The sequence below is a fragment of the Rhododendron vialii genome, chromosome 3a, assembly GCF_030253575.1.
Source record: "Rhododendron vialii isolate Sample 1 chromosome 3a, ASM3025357v1".
NCBI classification, from domain to species: domain Eukaryota; kingdom Viridiplantae; phylum Streptophyta; class Magnoliopsida; order Ericales; family Ericaceae; genus Rhododendron; species Rhododendron vialii.
In genome coordinates this window covers 8289459-8316676 of record NC_080559.1, presented here as the reverse complement: position 1 = coordinate 8316676, position 27218 = coordinate 8289459, and the positions used below count along the sequence as shown (strand labels likewise).

Genomic DNA, 27218 nt, shown 5'->3' with positions numbered 1-27218 from the left:
TAAATACCTAAGTCCCAAGTCAAGATGACTTGGCCTTTTTGTTTTTTTGTTTTTTTGCTTGGCTTGTGTTGTTCCACCTCCTTTGACCAATACAGTAATATTTTGTATAGAGATTCATATCATTTTTATAAACATTCATAAGGTTTGTTTAAAAACTAATAACATCAACATATGGATTGATAATATACAAATGGTATGAATTTAAAAATAACAAATGAACGTATGTGTCAAAATGTTTTAAATTGTCAAAAAAAAATTATTAATTCAAGATTTGATGTTAATTATAAATTAAGTTTTATGCTAATTGTTATGAATTCAAGAGAGCGTGTCTTGTAGGCTGTAGCACTGCCTTTTATCTGTATTGTCACAATGTCACTATAGCATTATTGCTTCATATGGCAGAGCGTTTGATCCCCACTACAATTTAGAAGATCAGTGTGACTACGTACAACTGGGAAATGGTTCTCAAGTTAGATGGTTGTAAAACTGGTTGAAGTGAATTAGTTGTAGAAATGTCTCTCAAACAATCTAACGAGGCACAACGTTTTCATGATTGGCATGGAGGCAGCCACCGCCACTACTTGTTGTCGTTTGGCTCCATCCTTTATAAATCACAATATTATTTCCCCGCACTTTGAGTTTTATAAAACACACATATATACAATTGGTTTTCAGGAACTTAGAAAAATACTCTTGATCTAGCCCAGCTGATAAGTATGCGCCTGGAAGATTTTGACTTCTGTTTAGGCTCTCAAAGTCTAATAAAAAAAATGTCAACGGAAAAAATGTCAACGATCGATATACAACGTACTAATGCAACAGCTAGGAGTTCAAGACCGAAAGCCAAATGCCAGTTTTGAATTGACATGAATAGTTGGCGACAAGTATAAGCAAAACTTTTCTTGCACTTTTTGTGACCATAATTGAAAAGCGGTCCGACAAATGGTATCAGAACCAGAAAGTCACGAGTTCGGGTCGCGGGAGCGTCATCGTGAGGGAGGGGTTGTTGGATCCGGAATGCCTCCATAGATTTGATTACACAATGTCACTTTTTACGACCATTCTAAAAACAGAATTATGGGTACGATGTCGAATGTCATAAAAAATTGAAATCCTCCCTAACACCAATTGATTTAGAAGAAATGGTAAAAAAGCGGTCCGACGGTTTTTTTTGCTTACTATCCTCCTACTAGCTAGTATTCTTCATGAGTGCGTTTAGAGAAAATAAGTTTGGTATAATTAGAATGTGACCGTCTCTATGGGTGGAAGTGTAGTATGGCTGCCATGGGTAATAGCCCAGGTCACATTCACATTCCAAAAAACAAATTATATGTAAAATGTTAGTTAAAATAGTTTTAGCCCAGCCATTTTCTTCGTCAGCCCAATCCATTTTAATTAGCCCAGCCTTCTTTCTATGAGGAAAACCCAAACAAAGTCTTGATCGAATTAGGAAAAAGACTGTAAACAAAATCCCATCCTTCTTTCTTTGAAAATAAAATTAAATCAACTACAGAGATTGGAGTTACAAAATCATCTGATGTGGAGATGAAGATCCGCGGCCTAATCGTCAAAATCGCATCATAGTTCGCTAGAGTCCTGTACTGATCAAATGGGGAAGTTGGGGTTGGTTTTGCCTTTGAGAAAGAAGTTGGGGTCGGTTTTGCTTGCAAATTTGTTGAAAATATCCACTCAAATTCGATAATAAATTATTTTACTCTCTGAAACATCGTAGGGTACAATTTGTACATTTTTGTACTTTTAATTTTGTTTATTTTTGAACATTTTCGTATTTATGTACAAGTTTGCCTCTTTTTTTGTTCATATATATAAAATTTGGGTTAGCCTAGGGCAAAATTAATTTTTGATTCTGTCCTTGACCGTCGCGTTCTATTTCTGTGTTTGATACAACTCAGAATTTTGTTGGAGAGTTTTGCAAGATACATGTGGGAACTTCAAGAGTTTGTTTCCCTAAAAAAAAAATTTCCGGCCGGGCAAACCCCGTAAAACTATTCAAAATTAATCTTGAAAAATAGTATAATTCATGAGAATATTTAGAGTTGCGAAGAGGCCGGCACTGGCACCCTCTTGTATCTGCCCCGAACACAAATTAAATGGACCAAGTTGTCCACCACCAATTGTCGGTCAATGAGTTACGTAAGTGCTTAGGTCAGGAGGCTAGAGGGAATGGTCGTCGATTAATTATTTGGTGGTCGACAGCGGCCGGCCACTCGATGCTGCTGGTTATATATAGGACCGGTTTTCAGAGATGGATCTATTGTTCGGCTATGGGAGACCAAGGCCCCTGCGTAGTTTCAGATTTAAAAAAATAAAAATTAATATGAATGCTTCTAAGTTGTTTATACGACCAATTGGGAAGTATTTTTAGGAATTGAGAAGTTCGAACAACATTTTTAAGACCGAACTAAATCATTTTGAGTATAATGTCGTTCGGTATCCGGAAACGAAATAATTGAAAAGTATTTCTAGGCTATATCATTAGTTGATTGAGACTACAAGATTAGCAACCAACTTAACTTATCTACATAGTGGGGTGGTACTTGCGCTTACTTTTCATAGTTCGACTCTTCCGTTGCCAAAATCTTGGTTCCGTCCTTACTAATTCTCCTCCTACAAAAGTTGACGCAAAATTTAAGGGCGAGCTACCCGTGGCCCCTTTGGTCCATACACAGTTGCTTCCCTTCATTCAATATGCGTAAAGAATAGTAGTAGTAGACATGTATTTCCTGGAAGGTTGGCGCCGCCAGGCCACCACCAACAGCCACTGGAGTGATTACTACGACTAGCAAAAACAGTCAGAGCAATCTGTTTGGTCATTTTGAACTTTCATAACCCGCATATAACAATTAATGAGTGTTCGTTGACCAAATATTCCATTAGGGTTTGTGTTTTACGAGATTGCATGTTTGAATTTCATGGAGGCCGAATATTACAAACCTTACACTATTGGAGGCTTTGTCTGGTCGTTAATTTTAGAATCCTGAAATTTTTTCAAGTTACACACAAACTGGCCCGGATATCCACTTACCAAAAAAAAGACAATGAGTGCTTGATACAATACTTATAGGCGTAGTCTGTGGAGCGCGAACGTGAATCCAATCGCATATGCAATTATGCATTGTCAAAATTAACATAAGTAATTTAAGTAATATTTTTTTTCAATTTTATGTGATTCTCAATATAAAAAGGGAGACTTAACCAAAAATTTCTCATATATATTTACATTTTTTTGAGCTCAATGACATGCATCTTTTACGATCAAACATAAGGACAAACAACTTTTTCAATCAAACATAAGCACATGCACCTTTTTGCAAAATTAGTGAAAGTTCACTAATAACTGAAAGTGCCTAAAATCCTAAACCCTAGGGTACCTTATAAAAGTGTTTAAAACACTAAAACCCTAAACCCTAGGGTACCCTATAAAAGTGCGTAACACATTAAAATCCTATAATAGAAAAATACACCCTAAAATCCTATGAAAGTACCTAAACCCTAAGGTACCCTACCCTCGTTCCTACAACCATAGGGTACCCTACCCTAGGGTAGTTTTGTCCGTGAAAACATGTTTTGGCCTTATGGCTCAACAACTCAAAAAGTTGAAGAACCTCCATTGAAAAATATTTTGTTGATGTTCTTCCCACCAATAAAAATTATTTTACAGTACTTATGTCTAATTTTCCCCTATAAAAATACGGCTTTTAAACTAAAAGTTCCCAAAAACTTCAAAACTTTTTTAAAAAGTAGGGAAATGATGTCGGCTAACATCTTTTTTAACATCGTCAGCTACAAGAAGAATATGGTACAAAAATTTGTTTTCAAAATTGTTTCAATGGAGAACAAATTGTATCTCAAGTGGTAATTAAGGTGCTGCATTTACCAAGACATATGCATGAGATCTTGCATCGATTCTCACTGTGAGAGGATTCCATTCCTACCCCTTTAAGTTTGTCAAGTGTAGGTTAATTTTTTGTATGTACTAAAAATAACAATGCTACGTACACTTTTACCAGTCACTTCTCTCTTACATCTGTGTCAGCCTCCTCCCCATGGCATGTTTCAATGGAACCGTTTGAGTAAAAAGGTGGGTAAATGTTAGTGTTACTGTCTATATCTTCGTGGATTTTTTTTTTATGATTAAATTAAAAATGGAACTTTCATCTTGATCGACCTTTTCAAATATTTAGTAGCCGGGGGCCGGGTACTCTTCCTCAAGTCAACTTTTATTATTGGAGAGCTTCTACTTGCTACTAGTAGTTGCCATTTTGACCATATGAAATGTTCAATACAGTTTGGAAATCCTACAGCGCAACATGCACTACATGGGCAGTAGGGCAGCCGATCCAGAAGTCCATTTCAACGCGAACAACTCCTATTGATTTGGGCTGTCCATTGTTTGGATTAAAATTCGAGCAGTCCATTGTCGAAATGGACGGCCGGGTCGGCCGCCCTATAACCCTACAGTGCGCACTGCAGGACCGTAACACCTACATGGCACCGCATGATTGGTGATTACAGTAGTTGTTTTCCCATTACCAATCATGTTGGGCCAAACAGATAGTTGTGATTGGTATTGTGGTTGAGTGTTGTGTCCCTAGCATTATTGCCTTAAATGTTAAAGTATTAACCGCACAAATGATCTTGATTTCTGTGGAATATTGACAGGTTAGCTAGTTTTGCAACATTATTACTCTAGTAACTCTACAAATCATGAATCTGTATACAAAGGGCCTAGAGGGGTGGAGGGACATGAGAGAATAAACAACTTTTGAAATACTAATTCTTCAAGGAAAAATGATAATACCAAAATTTTAGTGCATAAAATTTTTGTACCGTGCTCATAGTATAAGTCTTTTTTAAGCACTAAAAAATAGGATCTGGCTTCGCGTCTGCGGTTCAATTTAAACCTTTCATCTTGATAATCAATGGTTCATATTTACTAAAATTTTTACCGGTAAAAGTATATTCCTATGGGTACGAATATGAAAACAAATTTGAGTCATTAAAAATACCATCTGACGGTTGCGATCATTTGGATCGCACCTCTGCAGTCCAAAACTAGACTGCAGTCAATACAAATTCAAAAAATATGACATTAACAAAACGATTTTGACATTAGTAACCCTTCTTGCTTTGCATGTATTTGGGTCTTTAAGAAGTCATCTGACTAAATCCAACAACGTACTTTGCCATATTATGCAACTTAGACCGGTACTAGTCCCCAGTGGGAGAAATTTTTCCGAACTCCATGATACTAATATATTAATTAATTAACAGAATTAGTGGTGGGTTTAACTGTTTAAGTCTAATCTATTGACTGTTTAAAACCTTAAATAGATAGTTCTCCGATCAAAATTATACCATGAGATCCAAATGGTACATTGACGAATGATGATTGACCGATTACAACACGATTATGAGCAACTGCTTTTGTTGTTTCCTTTCCATTTTGGTGAGTAATCACTAATAACTAATCAGTGGTGGGGTTGTAGATTTCAAATTCCAACTAGTGCACAATCATCTCCTAATGCCTTCAAAACAAAAAATAATCATTTGAATTTTTTTTTGGTGATGCAGAGTGTCCCGGGTTGATTTGCGCGCACCTCAAACTAATATCTATGTAGTCACTCCTATAGTCTTTTCACACGGTTAATCGTGAGGGTGAGATGGCCATAAAAGTTATGCTGATTAATTAGGGGTAAGTCTATTGGTACAACAAAAAGGGACAGATTTTGTTCCCAGATTTGTTGTGTGGTCCATTACAGGTCCCACACAAATATGATTCAAACCGTTCATTAAACGTAAAATATTTTTTAAGGGATCTCGCGAAAAATTAGCTCAATGCGATACCTATATGTGCTCTATCCAATCATCTAGTTTTTCATTAAAATTCCAAGATAATGAAAAATTATATGATTTGATCGAGCACATATAGGTATTCGATTGAGTTGATTTTACGCGGGAGCCCTTGAAAAAATGTTTTACCTTTAATGAATGGTTTGGCCCTTGGAAAAAATGTTTTGCATTTAGTTCAAAAAAATGTTTTGCATTTAGTTCATTTTTTCCTAGTTGGATAAAGCTTTTTTTTTTTTTTGTGAACATGATATACTACTCTGCACGCCCTACAAGATGAACAATTTAAATTACTGCAAAAGATGAACGATTTAAATTACTGCAATATTCGCATGGTGGAGCTCAGAAGTGGTGGTGGAACCCCAAGTTTTTCATGAAAGGTTGATAGAATTTGAACTCTTTACCATTTTATCTCCAGATAGAAACACATGTTTTTTTTTTTTGATCCGCAAGATAGAAACACATGTTCGGTAGAGCTTTAATCCACAACAGTTCCGTTTTCTTTTTAAACCTTCTTTTTCAAAAAGACAGTAATTTCAAGCTCAAATATAATGAAAATGAAAATTAATTTTTAAATTTTGTTTGCACCGTATAAAAATCTCATTGAGATCTATCAAACACATAATTTTTGAGTTTAAATTTACCTTCATTTTCTAAAAGTTCCTATTCGGAGAAACGGGAACGACCCCCACAATTGTGACAAGACTTATCCCACGTGTCTTAAACTAATTTTTTGGTTTCATGCTTTCCATGTGAATCTCAGATAATCACAATATGTATTGTTTTGCTTTGCTTTTGTATTACAAGACATTTATGCACAATAATTTTTACATTAACAAAAGCAGTTTTGGCATTATCATTTTTAATACTATTGCCAAAACTATTTTTGTTAATGCCAAAATTATTGTGCATAAAAAACTTGTATCATGTGCAAAGTACAAGACTTTTATGCACAATAATTTTGACATTAACAAAATTTGATATTATCATTTTCCCTTTAAAATGCTACTATAATTTTCATTCTTTATGTTCGCTTTTTATAAAATTCATTATTTTAAAATCTATTCATCAAATAAGAAATACTCCGTTACGCTGCAGTGTGTGTTGGACCGGGCTTTGTGAGAGTGTGTCATTTGGTTTATGTGTTTTTTTGATCCTATTTGGTTTATGTGTTGGCTGTGGTTTAAAGTGATCTCTTCCATATTTTTGGTTTAAGTCTTTTCCATATTTTACCTTTCTACACACACAAAAAAAAAAAAATCAAAATAAAAACTACACAAAAACTGGGCTTGTTTTTGTTGGGTAAATAATTGGGCAGGTTCAAGTACTGTATCGTAATGCTGACATGGCTCCGTTTTTAAGAAACCGAACAGTCGGATGCTGAGAAAGACTACATAACCAATTACTTATTCGGTAGTTCGGGAGCACCGCAATATGATGCTTCAGATCACTCAAGAACGACACATTTATGTGGGGTTCATACACTTAGTCGTGAATCCTACGAGAATGTATGGTTATGGAGTGGTCCGGAGCATCACGTGTCGGTGCTCCCAAACGACCGAATAATTTCACAAAAAAATGAGCTCAATTAAGTAATTGTAGACACATGATTTTGTTAAACTCGTTTTCAAAGGAAATATGAGTTTGGGATGCAACTCTCACGGGATTTATTGAAAGAAAAACAAGTATTGGAAATGTTATATGCTTAGGATAATTGAAAATTTTCATTGATGGTCAAGACCCAAAGAATAATTCTTTTTCTTTTTTCGAACGACAAAAAAAAATCATTAATCTTTGTAATTATTACAAAGACTAATAGGACAAGGAGAGGAGAACGGCATCATAATTCCTAACAGAGCTAAGACCAATCTTGTGCCCAGTACGAGATCTAAACCCTCGATTGGTAAGGACTCAACTAAAGACACCCATCGGAACAAAGCCCACACCTAACGGGCCGAAACCCAAATACCTAATGGGTCAAGCCCAAAACCAAAAAAAACAATAACCCTAAATCTATCCGACAATAGTAGCTGCCGCCCCTAAAATAGCCACCACCACAACACCTCCAGGACGCAAATGGATTCGGATCCTTTATGAGGATCGTGTGAGGTTTTTAATGCGGAGCTGCCAACACATCAATGGAGGGATCCAGCGGTCTACAACAACACTTGCATTTTTCTTTAACCAAACGGCGCTGTATAGGGAAGACTTCTAATAGAGTGGAAACGGGAGAGAATACCATCGGTCAGCTTCTTCTGTGAGTTTGGCCCATTAGGTGAGTACATAGGGCCCATAATCTAAACAGATGGGCCGGGTTGATTGTTGGGCTATTGTACTCAAATGCTCATAGGACGACGTTGCCAACTCTCATCTAATGGCCTAAAAAGGTTTCGCTTAAAGAATAAGTCAGAATTATTGACAAAACTATTTCCGCCGTTTTTTTTTATTTTTCGCAATTTTTTGTTGAGCTTTTCGCCGTAAAGTTTTGGATTATTCATTTATCTCAACGAGAGGAATCAAAAAAGTTCAAAAACGTGGACCGAGGTTGGAAAAAAGTTCATATAATACGATACTTTGAACACAAAGACGAAGTTGTATGGTATTTTTTTCCGTCTTTAGTGATTTTTTGTTTTGTTTTTGGTCATATTTTTTTACTTTTTGAGTACCGTATTGTACCAAAATCTATTTTGTGGTAGATGATCCTACACACAAAAATAAATGCATCTATTTTGTGGACCAATAAAGTACACAAAAAGAACACTTATAGCCCTCTGGGGGTATACGATATGGACCCGTAAAATTTACTAAAGGGAGGCGTAATATATTTAACCAAAAAGAAGCATACTATTTCACCATAAACAGGCGTAACAATTCACAACAAAGAGGCGTAACAGTTTACTTCAATAAACGTAACACTTGTAAAAATTCATACTATACGCAACCCAACCCAAGTATTAAAAGGCATAACATTCACCGAAACATATGCATAACGTTTCTCAAAAGTAGAAAGGCATGTATTGAAATAGTTTCCTGAAAAGTATGGCTCAAATTCAAACATGATGCACCAAGAATATGAATCTAGTCCATACCCATCATCTTCGCGCATAAATCATCTTCTAGCTATGCTCTTTATGAAATATACCTTTTCTAGGTGTTAAGTATTTAGTTTCCGAAAATCAAATTATTATAGATTTTTTTTTGTTACACAAAGTGTCCCTAGACCATCTTGTGCGCACCACGGGACTAAAGCTCTACAGCTCCTACCAGCATTTGCTAACACCAAAGAGTTTTTAAGCATGGGCGACCTCCAAAGTTTTTTCGCAGTACAGGAGAGACGAATTCGGGACATCAAAAAGTGGATTCCTTCGGGGTTATAGAGTTGTAACATCAATGCAACTGCACCATCCCTCAGGGTTATAGAGCTGTAATATCAATGCAACGAGAATCCTTCAATACATCACAGTGTGCCCTAAGGATTTCCTTGGCCTTGTCTTTCAGGTAACAGGCACAATCACCTTGAAGAACTAAACACAACTTTGAAAATGTCCCAACCTTCAACATCTCCTGAAAAACTGAATACGACCCGGAAAATCTACATATCAGCGAGAGAATCAACATGGCTCTGTCGTCGGCCGTCGGAGAAACATTCAGAAGCCGCTTCGTGACCACCGCGATTCCAGCCGCGTGGCTCGTGAGTTTCTCCCTCCCGTCAGCACAAGAACACAAGTGGAATAGAATTCCAAGAACTAATTCACTTGTTCTCCTTTCTGGAAAACTTAACTCCAGCTCGATGAGCTCGAAAACTGCCCCGGATTCGACCAGCATTATCTTGTTTCTTCCCCATGGAGAAGTGTCTAGCATGATTTGCAAGGCTGCATTTTTCCCTTGTTGAGTGATCCCTGATTATAATTACGTAACTTTTTAGATGTACGTGTGGATTATACTTTTTCGAATAAACTTATAGATCAACAATTAAACTCATTCTTGTCAAAAAAAAAACAATTAAACTCATTGAATGAGTGAATGATTAATGAACATAAACTAATAATGCATGTAACTAGATAAAAGCATGAGACAAATTAAATACTCCCAGTCCCTCTGTCATGCAAAAGTAGTCTACAACAAGAAGACATGCAATTTTCCGATCATAACATTTTTATTTTATTTTGTCACGGAGTTAGAAAATTAAATGGGATCTTTGATTTGGTAAAAACTTAAGCACATAAGTAGTTTATTTGGGAACCCTAAACCCAAAACCCAAAATCCTTAAACCTAAGCACAAGTCTTTTTTCCTGGTAGAGACTAGCTTCTTGGGACGAAGAAAGTATTTGAAATTGATTATAAGATGCATGAGAAGAAGACGTTCTTTGAAAGCGTTTTTACCTCATTTGTTGCATAATCGCACATGGGAAAGTTAGAGGAAAATTATGTTGTATATAAAGAAAGGCCCACCAGCTATTATTAACTCGAGGTTAATGTTTTAAGTCACGTAGTTAGGTTAGGGGTTAGCAGATAAGCTGGTGTGGGTCATTATATCTTAATTAGAGTATTCTCAGATAATTGGGAGCCTGATGTACCTGATGAGTTATACAAGGTCCGATATAGCTTATTCAGTTAGCAGACTGAGCAGATACACGAGTAATCCAGGTCGTGATCAGTGGAAGGCAATAGTTAGTGTTAGCCCAAACGTTTCTATAGAATACCTTATTGATTTTGATGATAACAAAACATATTGGAATTGAAATATAATTAATATTGTGATATTTGATACTCATTTAAATTCTTGTTTATTTTGTAGGATTTGGTTGAAGTACACTAGAAACATTGCTACACCAAATCACTATCTTCAATAGCCAAGATAAATTCAAAGGAGGAAGATTAAAGACAAATCTTCTCCTAACTTAATTGGCTAGAGATTGATACAAATGGATGGAATTATTGGTGGCATGATTTTATGGAACTTCTCAAGTGGAATGTGGCTGCCTAAATGGTTTTAACGGCTAGTTGTGGATTCATTGAGGAAGTGGATTTTTGGTTTCAAAGTTGAAAAAAGGAAACAATCAAATGGAAGATTTGTTGGTGGCATTATTTGCTCCAACGGCTAGTGGAGCCTCCTTCATTCATATCATTCACTCCGAGCTTAAATAGAAGAAAGTAAGAAGAAGAAAAGAGACAGAAAAGCTTGAAGAAAAAAATCTGCATTTATCTCTCTTTATCTGTCGACTCGGCGCATACATCTTGAATATTAGTTTGAGTGTTGTTCTTGAGCCAAAAATTGTAAAAGGGATTGTACACCCTTACTTATACTCTTGTAAGAGTTAAATATTTTTGTGAGTGATTTTGGAGAGAAAATCACTTGGAGTTAAGTGTTGCTAGCACCGGAGTCAAAACTAGTTGGGTTAGGTGTGACTAGCACCGGAGTCAAAATTAGTCGGAGCGATTGGGAATAGATTGCTCGTTGTAAAAGTTGTCTAGCACCCGCGAAGCTAGAAGATTGTAACTATTGGAGATAGTGCAGCAAATCCCGAGTTGGACACTTGGGGAGTGGACTAGGCCGTGAAGTTACGGACCAAACCACTATAAATCCTTGCGTTCGATTTTCTCTTCCCTACTCTCTTTACTTTCAGTTTTGCATATCTATATCGCATGAGTAAATTGATATATTATTGAATAACAAGTTGTGGTAGAATATATTGAATAATCAGTCAATTAGTTTTTTAAATTTCGCATTATATTTGAGATACCCAATTCCCTCCCCCCCCCCCCCCCCCCCCCCCCCCCCCCGGGGTTGCTATTTGGACCAACAGTTAGGGTTCTGCACTATTTGAGGTATACTCGTGATTTAGAGCTGCACTACACCAGATATCCAATAGTACTGGAAGGATATTATGATGCAAACTGGATATCAGATATGAAGGATTCAAAATCCACAAGTGGATATGTCTTTATACTTTGTGGTGCAGCTGTTTCTTGAAAAACCTCCAAACAAACTTGTATAGCACATTCAACGATGGAATCAGAGTTTATTGCTCTAGATAAAGCGTCTGAGGAGGCCGAGTGACTCCGTCAGTTTTTGGAGGATATTCAAAGATGGCTGAAACTTGTGTCAGCAATTAGTATCCATTACGACAGTCAATCTGCAATTAATAGAGCACAAAGTAATATGTATAATGGTAAGTCTAGACATATTCGACGTAGACATAATACCATTAGGCAACTACTCTCAAGTGGGGTTGTCGCTATTGACTATGTGAGGTCAAAAATTAATATTGCAGATCTGCTAACCAAAGGGTTAAATTGAGAGCTAGTTAAGCAAGAATCGAAAGGGGTGGGGCTAAAGCCACTACGCTCATAGTTACAACGGGGGTAGCCAACCTAGTTGACTAGAGATCCCAAGATCTAGGTGCAATGAGACTATCTTTCGCAAGTAGTCGAGAACGATCACTGAGGAGACTCAGTCTCCTATCCATTCCCATGGTAAAGAACAGTGATACCTACAAATGGGAAGAGGTTAAGTATTGCTTTAAATGACTTCTATGCACTGGGTTGCCAGGCGGGGTATAGCAGGATACCCTTGATAGGAAGGTCACCTATGTTAGTATGAAGTGGGGCCGCTTCTTTGAGAATTGTGACGAAATTCTCGAGAAAAAACTTGCAAAACTAGAAAAGGGGTGTCATGACCAAAATGAACCCAACAGTGAGAACTGATCTACGTCAGGAGAAGTTCTGTGTGACGTCTGTTGTCTCAGTTTACATCAGCGGCGGAACAATTCAAAGCGGGATCGTACACTGGTTTTGCCAGTAAACCCGATAAGCTATCACAAGAGAAGATTTCAGGCCAAAAGCCACCTATCCTATGCAGGAATTATTCGTTGTCTCTCTCTTCGAGTCAGCTTTGTACTCTGCGTTAGTATGCCTGTCAATTTCATTCATGGGGGCAATTGTTGAAAAATTTTCAGAATTAATGAATGATAATTTTTCAACAGTTTTTGGCAGAATAATGCCCTATGAATAGAGGTTAATGCTGGCATTTGCACCTGCTATTTACTCTGGCAGTTTTGTATATTGGTTCTCCCCTATTTAAGGCTGAGAAATCAATTTCTCATATTTATTTCCTAGCTGTTACAGAGACTCCAGAGCTGTATATAATAAGCAGTCCATTCTTTATTCTGCACTAGGAAATTCCCCAACTCTGAGAGCTCTGAAATTCGTTCTTTGTATGAGAGAGAGAGAGAGACATGTAGTAGTTAATTCGCCAAGGCGATCGACTGCGGTGTTCCGACGGCTTGCGGTTTAGCCGAGCCAACCCTGAGAGGAAGTTGCCGACGCAACCTACAGCACCTACGGTAGGTGGCAAATCTTTCTTAAAGGAGACTGTGGTATCATACAGGACTCGGTTTCGATCCAAACAAATTCTATTTCGTTCTCTATAATCTGTCTATTGCTTATGTAATATGTATTTGTTCAATCATGTAATTGTAAGTTATCAATGAAATTGTTTTCTGGAATTTAGAATTTATTGCCGAATTTTCCCAACACACCCGCCAAGGCTGATTCATAACTCTGCCACGGGTGTTGTGTTTATTGTGTTAGAATTCTCTATACCCCTAGCCCTTGTATCTATTCTGAGGGTTTGGAGGTAGTTTTACATATCCTTGTCCCAATCTCCGCCTCATATCTGCCCTAACTTACATCAATGTCTCTCTCTCTCTCTCTCTCTCTCTCTCTCATCCTGTGTACAACTCCATGAGTTCATGCTGCACCAGGGAATCTTTCCAATTGTTGCTGAGAAATTAAGGCATTGAGGCATGTCCCTTTGAGCACTAAAATTCCATCCATTTATCTAGGCTCCGCTGCTGTAAATTCCGGTTTACTTGTTTGGATAGCTTAATAAATGAACCAAGTTTCATGTAAAAAGTGATCACAATAAGATCGATTTTTGGGTTCCGAATTTTTTATGGGTTTGGATCCCCTTTTCCCATCTGGGTCGGCAATGGCGGGTACGTACCCTCAGAGATCAGGACGGGAACGGGAATGGAAGAGATAGGTTCTGGAACTATCATTGGATGTATTTTTTCCTTTTCTTATGGCCTTTTCTATAATTTAAGTTTTTCTTGTATCTGGAGCATGGCCTTCTCAATGTACCATTTGTCGAGTTAATAAAACTCTATTGCCGATAAAAAAAAAGGGAACGGGGATATATTAGTAATATCCACCCCACCCCGATCCCTTTGTCATCCCTAGTTTACTCCTAAATTAAATACTGATGCCCAATTAAGGACAATATGGAGAATTGCAAATTGAATTGAAGTAGTATTTATAGCCCTAATTCTGGGATTATCGGAAGAATTCTAAGAAACATTTTTCATATGGTAACGCTCAATATTGGAAAACATGTCGATTTATTGATTAATCTCAATGCAACAGTTGCAACCTAAGAGGGCCATTTGGCCTAACTTTACTAGTATTCCATTTGATTAAGTTCTGATAAAATTTCCATCTTTTTTGCGCTTTCGTTAGTATTCGTGTCCACTTCTTTAGAACCATTCATTAATCGATCTCAACAAGAAACCAAAAAGTAAAATGACAAAAAGTTTAAATAAAATTTTAAAAAGTTTAATACAAATTACCCAAAGTTCCGAAAAGAGGAAAATCTTGTGATGAAAAATAATTCAACTATAAAAGGTAGGCCAAACCCCGTTTAGACATATAAATATATCCTGATATCAAAATCTTCCTTCAATCAGATAAGAAAATGAAATAAAATGACAAAAGTTAGAATCATAAATTTCCAACATGTCTATCAGGGCGTTTGGTGGTTGTTTTGTTTAGGATGTTTGGCCTTTTGTTGTGGAGTTTTTCGGTTGGTATCTTGCCTTTTTTGAGTTTTGATTCTCGTGTGGCACTTTTTGCCGATGTGCCTTTGATCCGTTTAATCTTTGTAATACTTTTCAAAAAAAAAAACATGTACATACCTTGTTTTAAAACACCAACAATCCTATCGAAGAACCCGGGCTTGAGCCTCTCAACAACACTTGAACTCGCCTTTCCAATTATGGTTTTCAGCACCATAACCGCATGGCTTTTGAAGGTCACGCAATTATCAACATCCAACCCTAAAACCCACACCAACGCCTCGATAATCCGATCATCGTTCGCACTAACCAGCACCCTCACTTCCGAAGACGTGCTCCGAACCAAATTGAAAACGCTCAGCGCTTCTTCGATCCCCGCCGTCTCTTTCCTCTCGTAGCAGCTCACGATATACGACGCCATGGCCCTGCCAACGCCCGCCTCGACCATACATTTCCAGTTCCTCTCGTGCTCCACCGCGAAAAACTCCAGCTTTCTCAGTGTCTTCATCTGCAGCTTCGGACACCGGAGGTCGTTAAGGAGGCCGACGACGCGGGGCTTGTCAAGAGGCGGCTTCGGGGTGGGGATGCGGTCGACGGCGTTTTGGGTGCACCATGATTGGATCAGGCGGCGGAGGGTGTGGTTCGGGGTGAGGTCGGAGTACGTCGGGGTCAGGGGCTGTTTGGTGACCGGACAAGTGGTGTTGTTGGCTTGGAATACCCAGTGCTCGATGCTCTCCCGGTCGTAGGTTATGCCGGTTATCGCGGTCACCGGGTCTTTCATGATCTGGAGAGAAATAGGACAGATGAAGTACTGAGGAATTTCAATATCTTCCATTGACATGAATGTTTTTCTTACTGCAAATTGGAAGGTATTTAAGAAGTTGAAAAAAAGTGGAATATCGAGTTTTAGACTATAATATATTTCATGTCTTTGTGGGTACGAATGAAGTAGTAGCTAGATCAGTACTTGGTGTGAGCAAAAAAAGATGGATAAAAATGGAAGTTAATGATTCGGTGTGGAAGGAGGAGCAGCTGTTGGTTGGCACTGGTAAGAGAATGCGGCTTTTATTTATCAGAAAGTCTACACACACAGCAATCGGTGCACAGATTGTGCACAGATTTTGTTGTGGGGCCCACCATGGGTCCCACACAAATCATTCGAACCGTTTATTAAATGTAAAACATTTTTTCAAGGGCCCACGTAAAAAATAAACTCAATCCGATACCTATAGGTATTCGATCCAATCATATAACTTTTCATTATTCGAAAATCTGAATGAAAAGTTAGATGGTTGGATGAAGCACCTATAGATATCGGATTGAGCTTATTTTTTACGGAGACCCTTGAAAAAATGTTTTACATTTAATGCACGGCTCGGATGATTTGTGTGAGACCCGTGGTGGGCCCCATAACAAAATCTGTGCACAGATCTGCTGTGTGTGTAGCAGCTCTCTTTATTTATTAATAACATACTCCACTAGCCAGGAGAGAGAGAGAGAGAGACTGTGTGGAAAATTCGTGGTGAGAGAATGGGATTGGTCTTCGTTCTCTTACCAGTCAGCAATTCTCACGGGGAATACGGTGGTCAAAGCAAGAAAATCAATAACACTTTTAGATAACATTAAAGGCAGTTTACCTTCATAAAAAACAAAAATGATACTTACATAATAATTCAAACACAATTTTTCACGTACATGTAGACTATACATATAATATTATGTGTGGACCCACATGTGGACTCTACATACTCTAAATAATTTTTCAATTTTTTTGCACCGTATAAAAGATATCGATAAAATCTATCAAATAAGATTCATATTGCTAAAAACATTATTTGCGTAAATACATTATTTTTTAGCTTGAAATTACCTTCTTAAAAAATAAATACTTATTTTGAGTTCTGGAACAGGGCCACCTATAACATGAACCAACAATGCTGTGGAGTGTGGGATGAGGTTTTAATAGTACTCCACTCATTATTAGTAGTTACTTCCTCCGTCCCTAAATAAATGTCCAGTTTCACTTTTTCCAAATTTTTTTAAATTAGTTTTATGTTTTAATTTATACCGTTTTTCATAATTTTCAAAATGTTGTATAATAAAATCAATTAAGATCTATCAAATAAGATCATTTTTGCATAAAAAATAATATATTTTAGAAGATATAAATGATTTTTTTAAATGTCTGAAATAATAACATGGACATTTATTTAGGGATGGAGGGAGTATTAGTGATTTGATATAAATAATGCTATGAGCTTATATATCCAACCCTGCAAAGGGAGGTTGATTCTATGCGGCTATATTAATATATTACTATTATTATTGGCATTAGTTGTTATATATCATTATTGCTATTTTTTTTTTTGAACGGCAACTATTGTGGCTATTATATATTATTATAATTACCTATTTTGGTGTACGATGGCAATGGTCCAAGCTAACATATATACTCCAATATTAGTATTATTTTTGAACGGCAAAAATTATTTTCATGATTACTATTGTGGTTATTATATATGGTTATAATTACCTATTTTGGTGTACCTGGCAATGGTCCAAGCTACCATGTAATCTTCTTCAAAGGAAATTGATTCTAAAAACAAGTTTTTCTAAGTCTCAAAATCAATATTTGGCCGTGTCAGGTGCTGCAATTTATTTTTTAATTGGTTGGTCGTTGCGCGATAGCTTGCATTGTTATATTAAGCTATATACTATATTTCTTGTACGTGTTCGTAGAAAACAATTTTTATCAATTTAGTAAAGGGACTTTTAAGATATCCGATATGAAGGTCTTTATCATTTACATAAAAAAAAATGATGATTCAGGCAGCGATATTCAAACTAAAGCTATTTTTAATGCACCTCCATCGCACTCCAGAGTCAAGAGCTAGGGTGGGGCTAAATGTGGAACACATTCAACCTGACTTTTTCCAATGCTTATAATAATTCAAGGGAGTAATTGTATTTGACAATGCACTATCTTTTAATAACCCAGAGGAAAGAAAAAAAACCATAGTAGAATATTCGGATAGTAATTCAAGGGAGTAATTGTAGATCTTGGATTGCTTTATGCCGGTGTGCCCTTAATCCTTTTAATCTTTGTAATCATTTATTAAGATTAATAAATCTGTTTTGCTTCGAAAAAAAGTGCTAAAAATACTATGATATTAAAGGTATTAAAAGGACTAAAGTGGATGTTTTTGCCCTAAAAAACAGCCTTGAGCTATTTTGGGGAACTCCCCCTTGATTATTTCTGTATGGATCCTTCCGCTTATAATTAAAGTACTCCATGACCTGTTGTAGGTTATTTATGTGTCATTTTATAGGAGTATTTTATGTCTAGCTAGCTAAGTGCTGAACCGTGCATGCTGCATAGAAACACTTGTTTGTGGAGCTTTACTTTATTAGAGCAAGTCCAATTGCACACAAGCCATTCGTCGAAAATGGCAAAATTGGCAAAAAAAATCGTACCCCAATGGGTGGCCATTTCTGTTGATCATCCAAAACCAACCACCAATCATTTAAAGCTTCAGTTTACGAATACCACCTAGAAAGCATTTAAAGTCCTCCACTGAGTATATCTTGATTTCAAACTTAGCTTTCATCCACCAACCAACAATCATTGCCTCCCATTTTTGCTCGAGCACATACTTGTTGCAGGAACTGGAGTAGATCTGGGAAATTTGTGCGTACGTACTGTTTGTTTGTGTGTGTATGTGTGTCAGAGAGAGAGAGAAATCAGAGATAGAATCTAATCTTTGTCCATATATCATTAATCAGTCCTACTTTCTAATTATAGGTATTGCTCAAACAATTTATATGTACCCAAATAAATATCTGTCTGTCTACTTACCCAACAAAAAAGAAGAAAAAGGAGTGAATTTTTTTGTCTATCTCAATATCATGATGGATAGGAAGAAAGCAGACCCATTGGAATACAAGAACAATTCTTCCAAGCCCTAGCATGCAACTTCAGTACCTCCCTTGCTTTCTCTTTGGCCTTGCTTCCACTGTCCACTTGAAGCACCAAACACAGCTTCGACGCCACACCCAACTGCAGCATTTCCTGAACAACCGTAGGACTCGCCGAATACTTCGATATCGAAAGCAATATCCTCACGGCCCGTTCGCTCCCCACCTTCGAAACCCTGAGTATCTTTTTCGACACGACTGCTAACCCGGCCCCGTGCTTCAACAGCTCCGCCCTCCCATCCGCGCACTGGCACAGCTGGTCCAATGCCGTTAAGATCATCTCGCATGCCCTCTTCTCCGAAGAATCAAGCAGAAGATCGACCAGTACTTTCACCGTGCCCGCTTCCGCTGCTTTCAGCTTGTTTCGCCCCCACGGCCCCACGTTGATTAGCAGCTGCAGTGCCGCCTTGGAGGCCTTGGGAGAGATTTGATCGTGCAAGATTTGGACCAACCCGACGAAGAATTCGGGCTTCAAGGCTACGAGTTGCGCAGGTTCCTCCACTTCTAGAATCGAGTTCAATAGTAACACGGCATATGCTCGAGACTCGTAGCATCCGACTTGCAATACATTGATTAACGACTCGATGAATTCGCCGTTTTTCGTGTTGAAGGATTTGAGGGCGGATTCGGATAGTTGGAGAGAGAAGATTATGCTTAGGGCTTCATCACTAGGTTTTGTGAATTCAAGCCCATCGTGATCACATGCTTCTAGTGAAGTAGTACTAGTGTTGTTGTTCTTGACAAGGGAAGCTAAGAAGTCAACCCCACCGGAGGACTCTATGCACCGTTTGTTCGTTTCACTGGTGGAAGCGATGGATCTGAGCCTCTTCAAGCATTTAATTTGCATTTGGGGCGACTTCGCGTCCTTGAGTAGCTTGATAATTTGGGACTTGTTGACGGGTGGCTTCGGGGTTGGGACGCGTTCGATGCCGTGGGATGCGTTGAGGGTGCACCAAGATTGGATCACACGGCGGAGATTGTGGTTCGGGGTTAGATCTGGATTGGAGAGGACTTGTTTGGTTACGGGACAATTCTTGTTCTTGTGGGTGAATAACCATTTTTCGATGCTTTCGCGGTCGTATGTGATACCGGTGGGGATAGTCACGGGGTCTTTCATCATCTCTAGAGAGATGGGGCAGAGGAAAAATGGAGGGACTTCAATTTCACCCATTGGCGGAAAATAAAGAAGACCAAGATGAATTTGTTGATGAAAATGGGTATATAATCAGAGAAGAAGAGAACAGATAAAGTGTTGATTGGAGAAGAAGGTTGTTGGGGGAGTTATGAATTGGATTGAAGATGGTTGGAATAGAGAAATATTGGCTTATTTATATGGAGAAGATGGGAGAGAGAGGTTCAAAATGAGAAAGTCAAAACACGGGAATAATGTGTTGTTTTTGGAGAGGGCGAGAGAGAACAGGTGAATAATGTGTTGTTTTTGGAGAGAGAGAGAGAGAGAGAGAGAGAGAGAGAGAGAGAGACTTTCTCAAAGGATTGAACGGCTCAACTCAAAGATGCCAACTTTACATTGTCAAGACATGAATTGGTGTGCGCGTGGGCAAAGTGTAAGATGAAGGTGATAAGTTGCCTTCCCGGCCCTTTGACATTCATTTTGTTATTTGGAATTTTGAATTCTCCTTCAGCTCACGATTTTTTATAAAAAAAATTAAATCTCTACTCTCATTTCTTTTTCTATTTTTTTTCACTTGATACTCAAAATTCAAATATCAAAATAAACAAGCTTTTAGATTTTCTCTCTCTAACATGTGCTTTTTTATTGGGAGATGATATGATGAATGAGGTAGGATTGATTATGTGTGGTGGCCGAAAATATCGTGCCAACGGGCTTGTATCTCAACGGCACTTTCTCATCTCTTTCATATGAAAATTGAGGGTCCTAATTCTCACCAGATGGTTGTGAAAATAGTTGAAGTGAATTAGTTGTAAATATGTCGATTAGACTATCTAAGAGCATCTCATGTTGTTTGAGCCTTTTTTTAAAACCAAAACTATTTCATTGCAAAATTTGGCTTGATAAATGGCAAAGTCTGTTTTGGCTTGAGAAATAGCTTATCATTGGAGCTTATTTTTCGAGATCTCATGCCAAATAATGACTTTTGCTTGAGAAATGACTTGTCATTGAAATTGCTCCAACGAGGCATAGTGTTCATGTCCTTGAGATTGAGACCGCCACCAGTTGTTCTCCTTTAGCTTCATTCTTCACAAAATTGAATTATTTCTATGCATTTTGAGGTTTTTTTGAAAAAACACACGTATACAATTTGTTTTCAGGAAATTAGAAAAATCTCTAGATCTATCTCAGCGGACAAGTATGCACATGACATTCTGTTGACTGTTTACTTTTTAATTGGATCGAGGAAAAATTTGTCAACAATTTACAAATTACTAATGCAACAGCTAGGGCAGAGGCCAAGACCCGAAAGGCCATTTAATTCGCAGAGTTGACATGAATAGACTCAATAGACTAAGCTTGTGGCGACAAGTAAGGATAGGAGAGCCGAGAGCATACTTTTCTTGCACTTTTTGTGGCCACATGTATTTTTAGCTCATTATCCTCCTCCCTGTATCCTTCGTCAGAGCGCTGATTGAAAATAAGATGGGTATAATTTAGAATGTCACCTTCTTGTTCTATTTCTGCATTATTTTTTGTCAATCAATTGAAGAGATCATGATATCGTGTGTGAAGTACAAATTACGAGACATTATATTAATTGTGTGAGAGTTGACATTATACTAAGCCCAACTACTCAACCACTATGAACCCACCCCAACTAAGAGCCCCCATTAGGGAGGAAAATAATCCAACGGAAGAACACTCATTTACATGTGGGAAGACTCGAACTCCTAATATCCTACTACCTCCGTCCACCTTTGTTGGTCCATTACAGAAATTTGTGCCATTTTAAAATTATTTTATCTTCTAATTTATAATATTTTTTATAAATTTGAAAATATAGAACAATAAAACTAGTTACGATCTATCAAACAAGATTCATATTGTATATTTCTTTTAAAGTACTAAAAGATATAAACAATTGAAAATGACATACTCCCAAAAGGGACTAACAAACATGGATGGAGGGAGTATTAAGATGTAAGAGTCCTGACCAACTCAACTAATCCCAGTTGATTTTATTTTTGTGTTTAATAACTTGAAATTTTAGGAAAGTTTTGCAACATACATATAGGAATTTTAATAATTTGATTCCACAGGGGATTTAGTGGGCTGGGCCAACCTCATAAAACTTGTCTAAATCAATCTTTAAAATGGTATGACTCATGAGAATATTTAGAATTGTGGACGTGCCGGCACCCTCTTCTATCCGCCCCGATCGAGCACAAATAAAATAGACCTAGTTGTCCGTCCACCTCCAAATGTCGGCCAATGACTTGCGTAAGTGCTTATGCCAGGAGGCACAGGGACCGGCCACTTGATGCTGATGGCTGTTTACTTTAAATTATTACTATGTACTGATATACACTACATATATACGAGAGAAGTTTATTCGCGGAGAAGTCCTGGATAAGCAAATCAAGGAGGCACCAAATCACAATCATCCGTTTCGGCGATCAACTGTCCGAATTTTAAACAAATTTTTTCAGAGAAGAGTTCACCAATAAATTTTGGACGCGCGCGATGGTACTTCGTAAACATTTTTTCACAGAAAACTCAGTAAAAAAGATTTTCTCGTACAAGATAGATTGGTTAATAAAGAAATAAGGGCGAGCTAGCCGTGGTCCCCCTTGGGTCCATACACAGTTGCTTCCCTTCATATTCATTATTATGCATAAAGAATAGTAGAAGTAGTAGTAGCACATGCATATATGTATTCCCTGGAAGGTTGACGCCGACACCACCAACAGCCACTGGAGTGACAACCACTAATATTTCAAGCAAAAACAGTCATAGCAATCTGTTTGGCAATTTTGAACTTTCGTAACACACTTATGACAATTTATGAGTGTTGGCTGATGCTTGAGGGGCTTGGTGATCAAGTAGTACGTCATGAGAAAGTAATAAGTGTTTGTTCTTTACAAGATTATATGATTAGATCTCACGGAAACTAGACACTTCAAATCTTAGAGCCTCTAGAGATTTTGTCTGACAATTGGTTAACTTCGAAATTTCAAAATTTGTCGAGTTGCGCACAAGCTCACAGAGAGAATGAAGGGCCTCGTCAAATATGAGTAGGGCCGTAGGGGTACTCTTCCTCAAGTACGTACTCAACTTTTATTAAAGGAAACTTACCGAAAAAGAGAACTTTTATTGAAGGAGCTTCTACTTGCCACGAGTAGTTGTGATCATTTTGACCATATGAAAAGTTCAATACAATCGATATATGCTTGTATATCGAATGTTATGGCCAATAAAAAAAAATAGTATGGGACGTCAAAAGGTTTAAAATGAAAATTACAAGTCAACCCTCAGCCGCTGGTATATGTTTACTTTCTATTTTTCGACGGCAGATGAAGACATTACTTTCTAGTATTTTCGTAGGCTTTTACTTCTGCTTGAATATTAAGGCATGAACGGCACAAATGATCTTGATATGTATGGCATGATGATAGGTTAGTTAATTGTGCAACATAATTAATCTTCAAAGATTAATAAAACTTTCTTTTGCCGTTCAAAATAAAAAATTACTCTTACAAATCATCAATCGGTATCCCAAGAGCCTGGGGGTGGAGGGACTTGAGAGAACAGATAAGTTTTGAAATCTTAATTCTTCAAGGAAAACTGATAATACCAAAATTATTTTTGTCAATGTTAAAATTTTAGTGCATAATTAAGAGCCTTATACCATGTCCATGGTATAAGTCTTTTAGGCACTAAAAAATCTGACATTAATAAAAATAATTTTGGCATTAACCCTTATTTCTGTGCATGTATATTTTTTCTAAAACTTTATGTACTCGGGTCAATAAGACGTCGTTTGAATAAATCCAACAACTTTGCCTTTTTTGTAAAATGCATGCATCTTAGACCAATACTAGTCCCCAGTGTGCTTTTCTTTTTTGTGGGTCTACTTCCCTTATTTCCATCACAAAATCTTGAACAGTTTTCTTCAAAGTTATTATTATAATATTCGAGACTCCATCACACTAATATAGTATGAGAAATATTAAGTACAAAGAAAATGGGTAAAGAATTGACCCTTAAAGTGTACATGAACGGCTCAGATGCACTGCACACTGAATCTAAGCGTTCATGTACACTTTAAGGATCAATTCTTTGTCTATTTTCTTTGTTCCTAGCACTCTTCATATAATATTAGATTAACAGGATTACTGGTGGGTTAAAGTCCAATCTATATATTGATTGTTTAAGACCTTTAATACTCCTTCCGTCCCATTTTTATAGTCTATTTTCGTTTTTCGTGTCGTTCTTTCAACGCTTATATCTTCCTATATGAATCTCCAAAAATATGCAATATGAATCTTATTTGATAGTTCTCGATTAGATCTATAATACAAAGTTTTCAAAATTATGAAAAACATTGTAAATTGGGAGATATAAGCGTTGAAAGAATGACACAAAAAACGAAAATGAACAATAAAAATGGGACGAAGAGAGTATGTAAATACCAAATTATAGCATGAGATCCACATGGTACATTGACGAATGATGGTTGACCAAGTACAACATGATTATGAGCAGCTTTTTGTTGTTTTCTTCCCATTTGGGGGAGCAATCATTGGTGGTGAGTTGTGCTTGTAGATTAGATCAAATTCCAACTAGTGCACAATCATCTCCTAATGCCTTCAAAACAGAACATAATCATTGAATTTGTTTTGGTGGTTATATAAGATGTCTTGGACCAACTTACACGAATTTTGAACTAATCTATATGACTCATTCTACAGTCTGTTCACACGCTTACGCATGCACATGGAATTGTGATAGCCATAAGAGTTGCTGGTTAGAAAAATTGAACCTAACTTTAGGTGGAAACAAATTAACCTCTGAGTTTCGGTCCAAGACAACAAGGCTAACCCCTTGTGACTATATTTGAAAATTTTTGACACCTCGTTTTAAGAATTAGGGGTAGTTTCTCAAAAGTGTTAAAAATGCTAAAAGCAAGAGTGCTAAAAATACTATGATATTAAAAGCATGTACACCAACACTAAGAAAATTTGTGCCAAAGTTGCTAGTGAACAGTGCACTTTTTTTTTATTTTGTTCGGCAAACGAAACTTTTATAACTGTTAGGATCGACACACAAACTCACACGATTTACGAGTATAAACAATAAATAATCAACACAGAGATATACGTGGTTCTCCAAAATCGGGTACGTCCACGGGAGCGAGAGCGGCTGCTGTTCTTTATTATCACAGTATGAATTAGGGTTTACAACATAGAGTATTTATATTGACTCTATTCTAACCCTAATCTGGTATTTGGCCTGTATCCCAAAAATACCCCTGTACGAACCCTACCATACATCGCCCCCCGCACCCCCCAATAACATATGAGCCATAGTTCTAACAATCTCCACCTTGGCGAATTCACTCTCGCCCCTTCAGAAGATAACCATCACTATCTAATAAGTTGGAGGGATGCCTCCATTTTCCTAGCACCGGGAGACATTAACCAAGTCCAAGCAATGCTTGAACTTGTCTGCAGTAACCGTCTTTGTCAACATATCAGCTGCATGCTCAGAAGTGTGCACCTTTTCCAGTATCAAATCTCCTGCATCAATCAACTTTCTCACCTTGTGAAACCTCACGTCGATATGCTTGGTTCGAGCATGATACACTTGATGCTTTGCCAAATAAATGGCACTCTGACTGTCACAATGCAACTGAACTCCACCTTGATCTATGCCAAGCTCTTTAACAAACCCTTTCAACCACAATGCTTCCTTAGCTGCCTCAATCACCGCCATATACTCAGACTCAGTAGTGGATAAAGCCACCAAAGGTTGTACCATGGATCTCCAACAAATAGGCCCACCCACAAGTGCAAACACATAACCAGTTGTAGACCTTCTGTCATCCAAACCCCCAGCATAATCCGCATCCACATACCCAACAACTGAAATCTGACCCCGTTGCCTACCAAACATAATCCTACGATCTGAAGTACCTTTCAAGTATCTGAACATCTACTTGACTGCCTTCCAATGCTCTCTGCCTGGTTTGGCCATGTACTTACTGACTGTGCTAACTGCATGTGCCAAATCAGGCCTCGTACAAACCATTGCATACATTAAGCAACCCACTGCACTTGCATAAGGCACCCTTGACATATCCTCAATTTCTTCATCTGACACCGGACACTGAGCTGAAGATAATCTGAAATGACTTGCCAATGGAGTGCTGACCGGTTTGGCATTATTCATACTAAACCTCTCCAACACTTTCACCACATAATTCTTTTGAGATAACCACAACTTACCAGCTGACCTATCTCTGCGAATCTCCATCCCAAGTATTTTCCTAGCCGCTCCTAAATCCTTCATGTCAAACTCTTTACCCAATAAAGACTTCAACCTGTTTACCTCAACCATACTCTTCGCAGCAATCAGCATATCATCCACATAAAGAAGCAAGAAAATATAGGAACCATCATCAAGACTCTTAACATAAATGCAACAATCATACTCACAGCGTGTGTACCCAATCCGTATCATGAAAGAGTCAAACCTCTTGTACCATTGTCTTGGAGACTGTTTCAGCCCATAAAGGGACTTCTTCAACTTACAAACAAGATGCTCAGTCTCTGGCTGCTTGAACCCCTCAGGCTGTTCAATGTATATGACTTCCTCCAAATCACCATGGAGGAATGTCGTTTTCACATCCATTTGCTCTAACTCTAGATCATAGCTAGCCACCAATGCCAAGATAATCCTAATTGACGTATGTCTCACCACTGGAGAAAAGACCTCATCAAAATCAATCTCCTTCCTCTGTGAATACCCCTTTGCCACTAACCGAGCCTTGAACTTTTCCCTCTCCTTTTCTGTTGCTGCCTATTTCCGCTTGTATACCCACTTACAACCTACTGGCTTCTTTTCCTTGGGCAGTTCTTTCAACTCCCAAGTCTTATTCTTATGCAAAGACTCCATTTCCTCTACCATGGCTTCCATCCATTGGTCCCTTTCAGAACTCGTAATAGCATCCTGAAAAGTAGATGGATCCCCACTAGTAGTAGTCAATGCATAAGAAACCAAGTCATCAAACCCATAACTCACTGGTGGCTTGATAGTGCGCTTGGTTCTCCTAGCGGCCAAGTTTTGCTGCTGCTCCTGCTGCTGCTGTTGATCAAGCTGTTCATCTGGCTGAGTATCACCTATATCAAAACTCTCCAGCACAATCTGTACGCCATGTTGTTTGCTGTTCACTTCCTCTGACTCAGAATTTTGAACCCTCTGATGTGCCTTGATCATAGAGTCCTCATCAAATACCACATCCCTACTGATCACCACTTTCTTTGTCTCTGAATCCCAAAGCTTGTACCCTTTGACCCCTTTCTCATAACCAAGAAAGATAC

The 27218-nt window shown here is 37.8% G+C and overlaps 2 protein-coding genes across 2 annotated transcripts; both read right to left on the bottom strand.

Annotated features, from left to right (window-relative positions):
- Positions 1-9245: 9245 nt before the first annotated feature.
- Positions 9246-15605, bottom strand: LOC131319194 (E3 ubiquitin-protein ligase PUB24-like). The gene is made up of 2 exons (XM_058349354.1): positions 14847-15605; positions 9246-9770 (listed from the first exon to the last, which is right to left on the bottom strand). Exons 1-2 carry the CDS (start codon positions 15565-15567, stop codon positions 9286-9288), a joined length of 1206 nt encoding a protein of 401 aa, XP_058205337.1. The 5' UTR covers positions 15568-15605; the 3' UTR covers positions 9246-9285.
- Positions 15606-18476: 2871 nt separating this feature from the next.
- LOC131319186 (E3 ubiquitin-protein ligase PUB22-like) lies at positions 18477-20015 on the bottom strand. The gene has a single exon (XM_058349348.1). The coding sequence runs from the start codon at positions 19870-19872 to the stop codon at positions 18631-18633; it is 1242 nt and encodes a 413-aa protein (XP_058205331.1). The 5' UTR covers positions 19873-20015; the 3' UTR covers positions 18477-18630.
- Positions 20016-27218: the final 7203 nt, after the last annotated feature.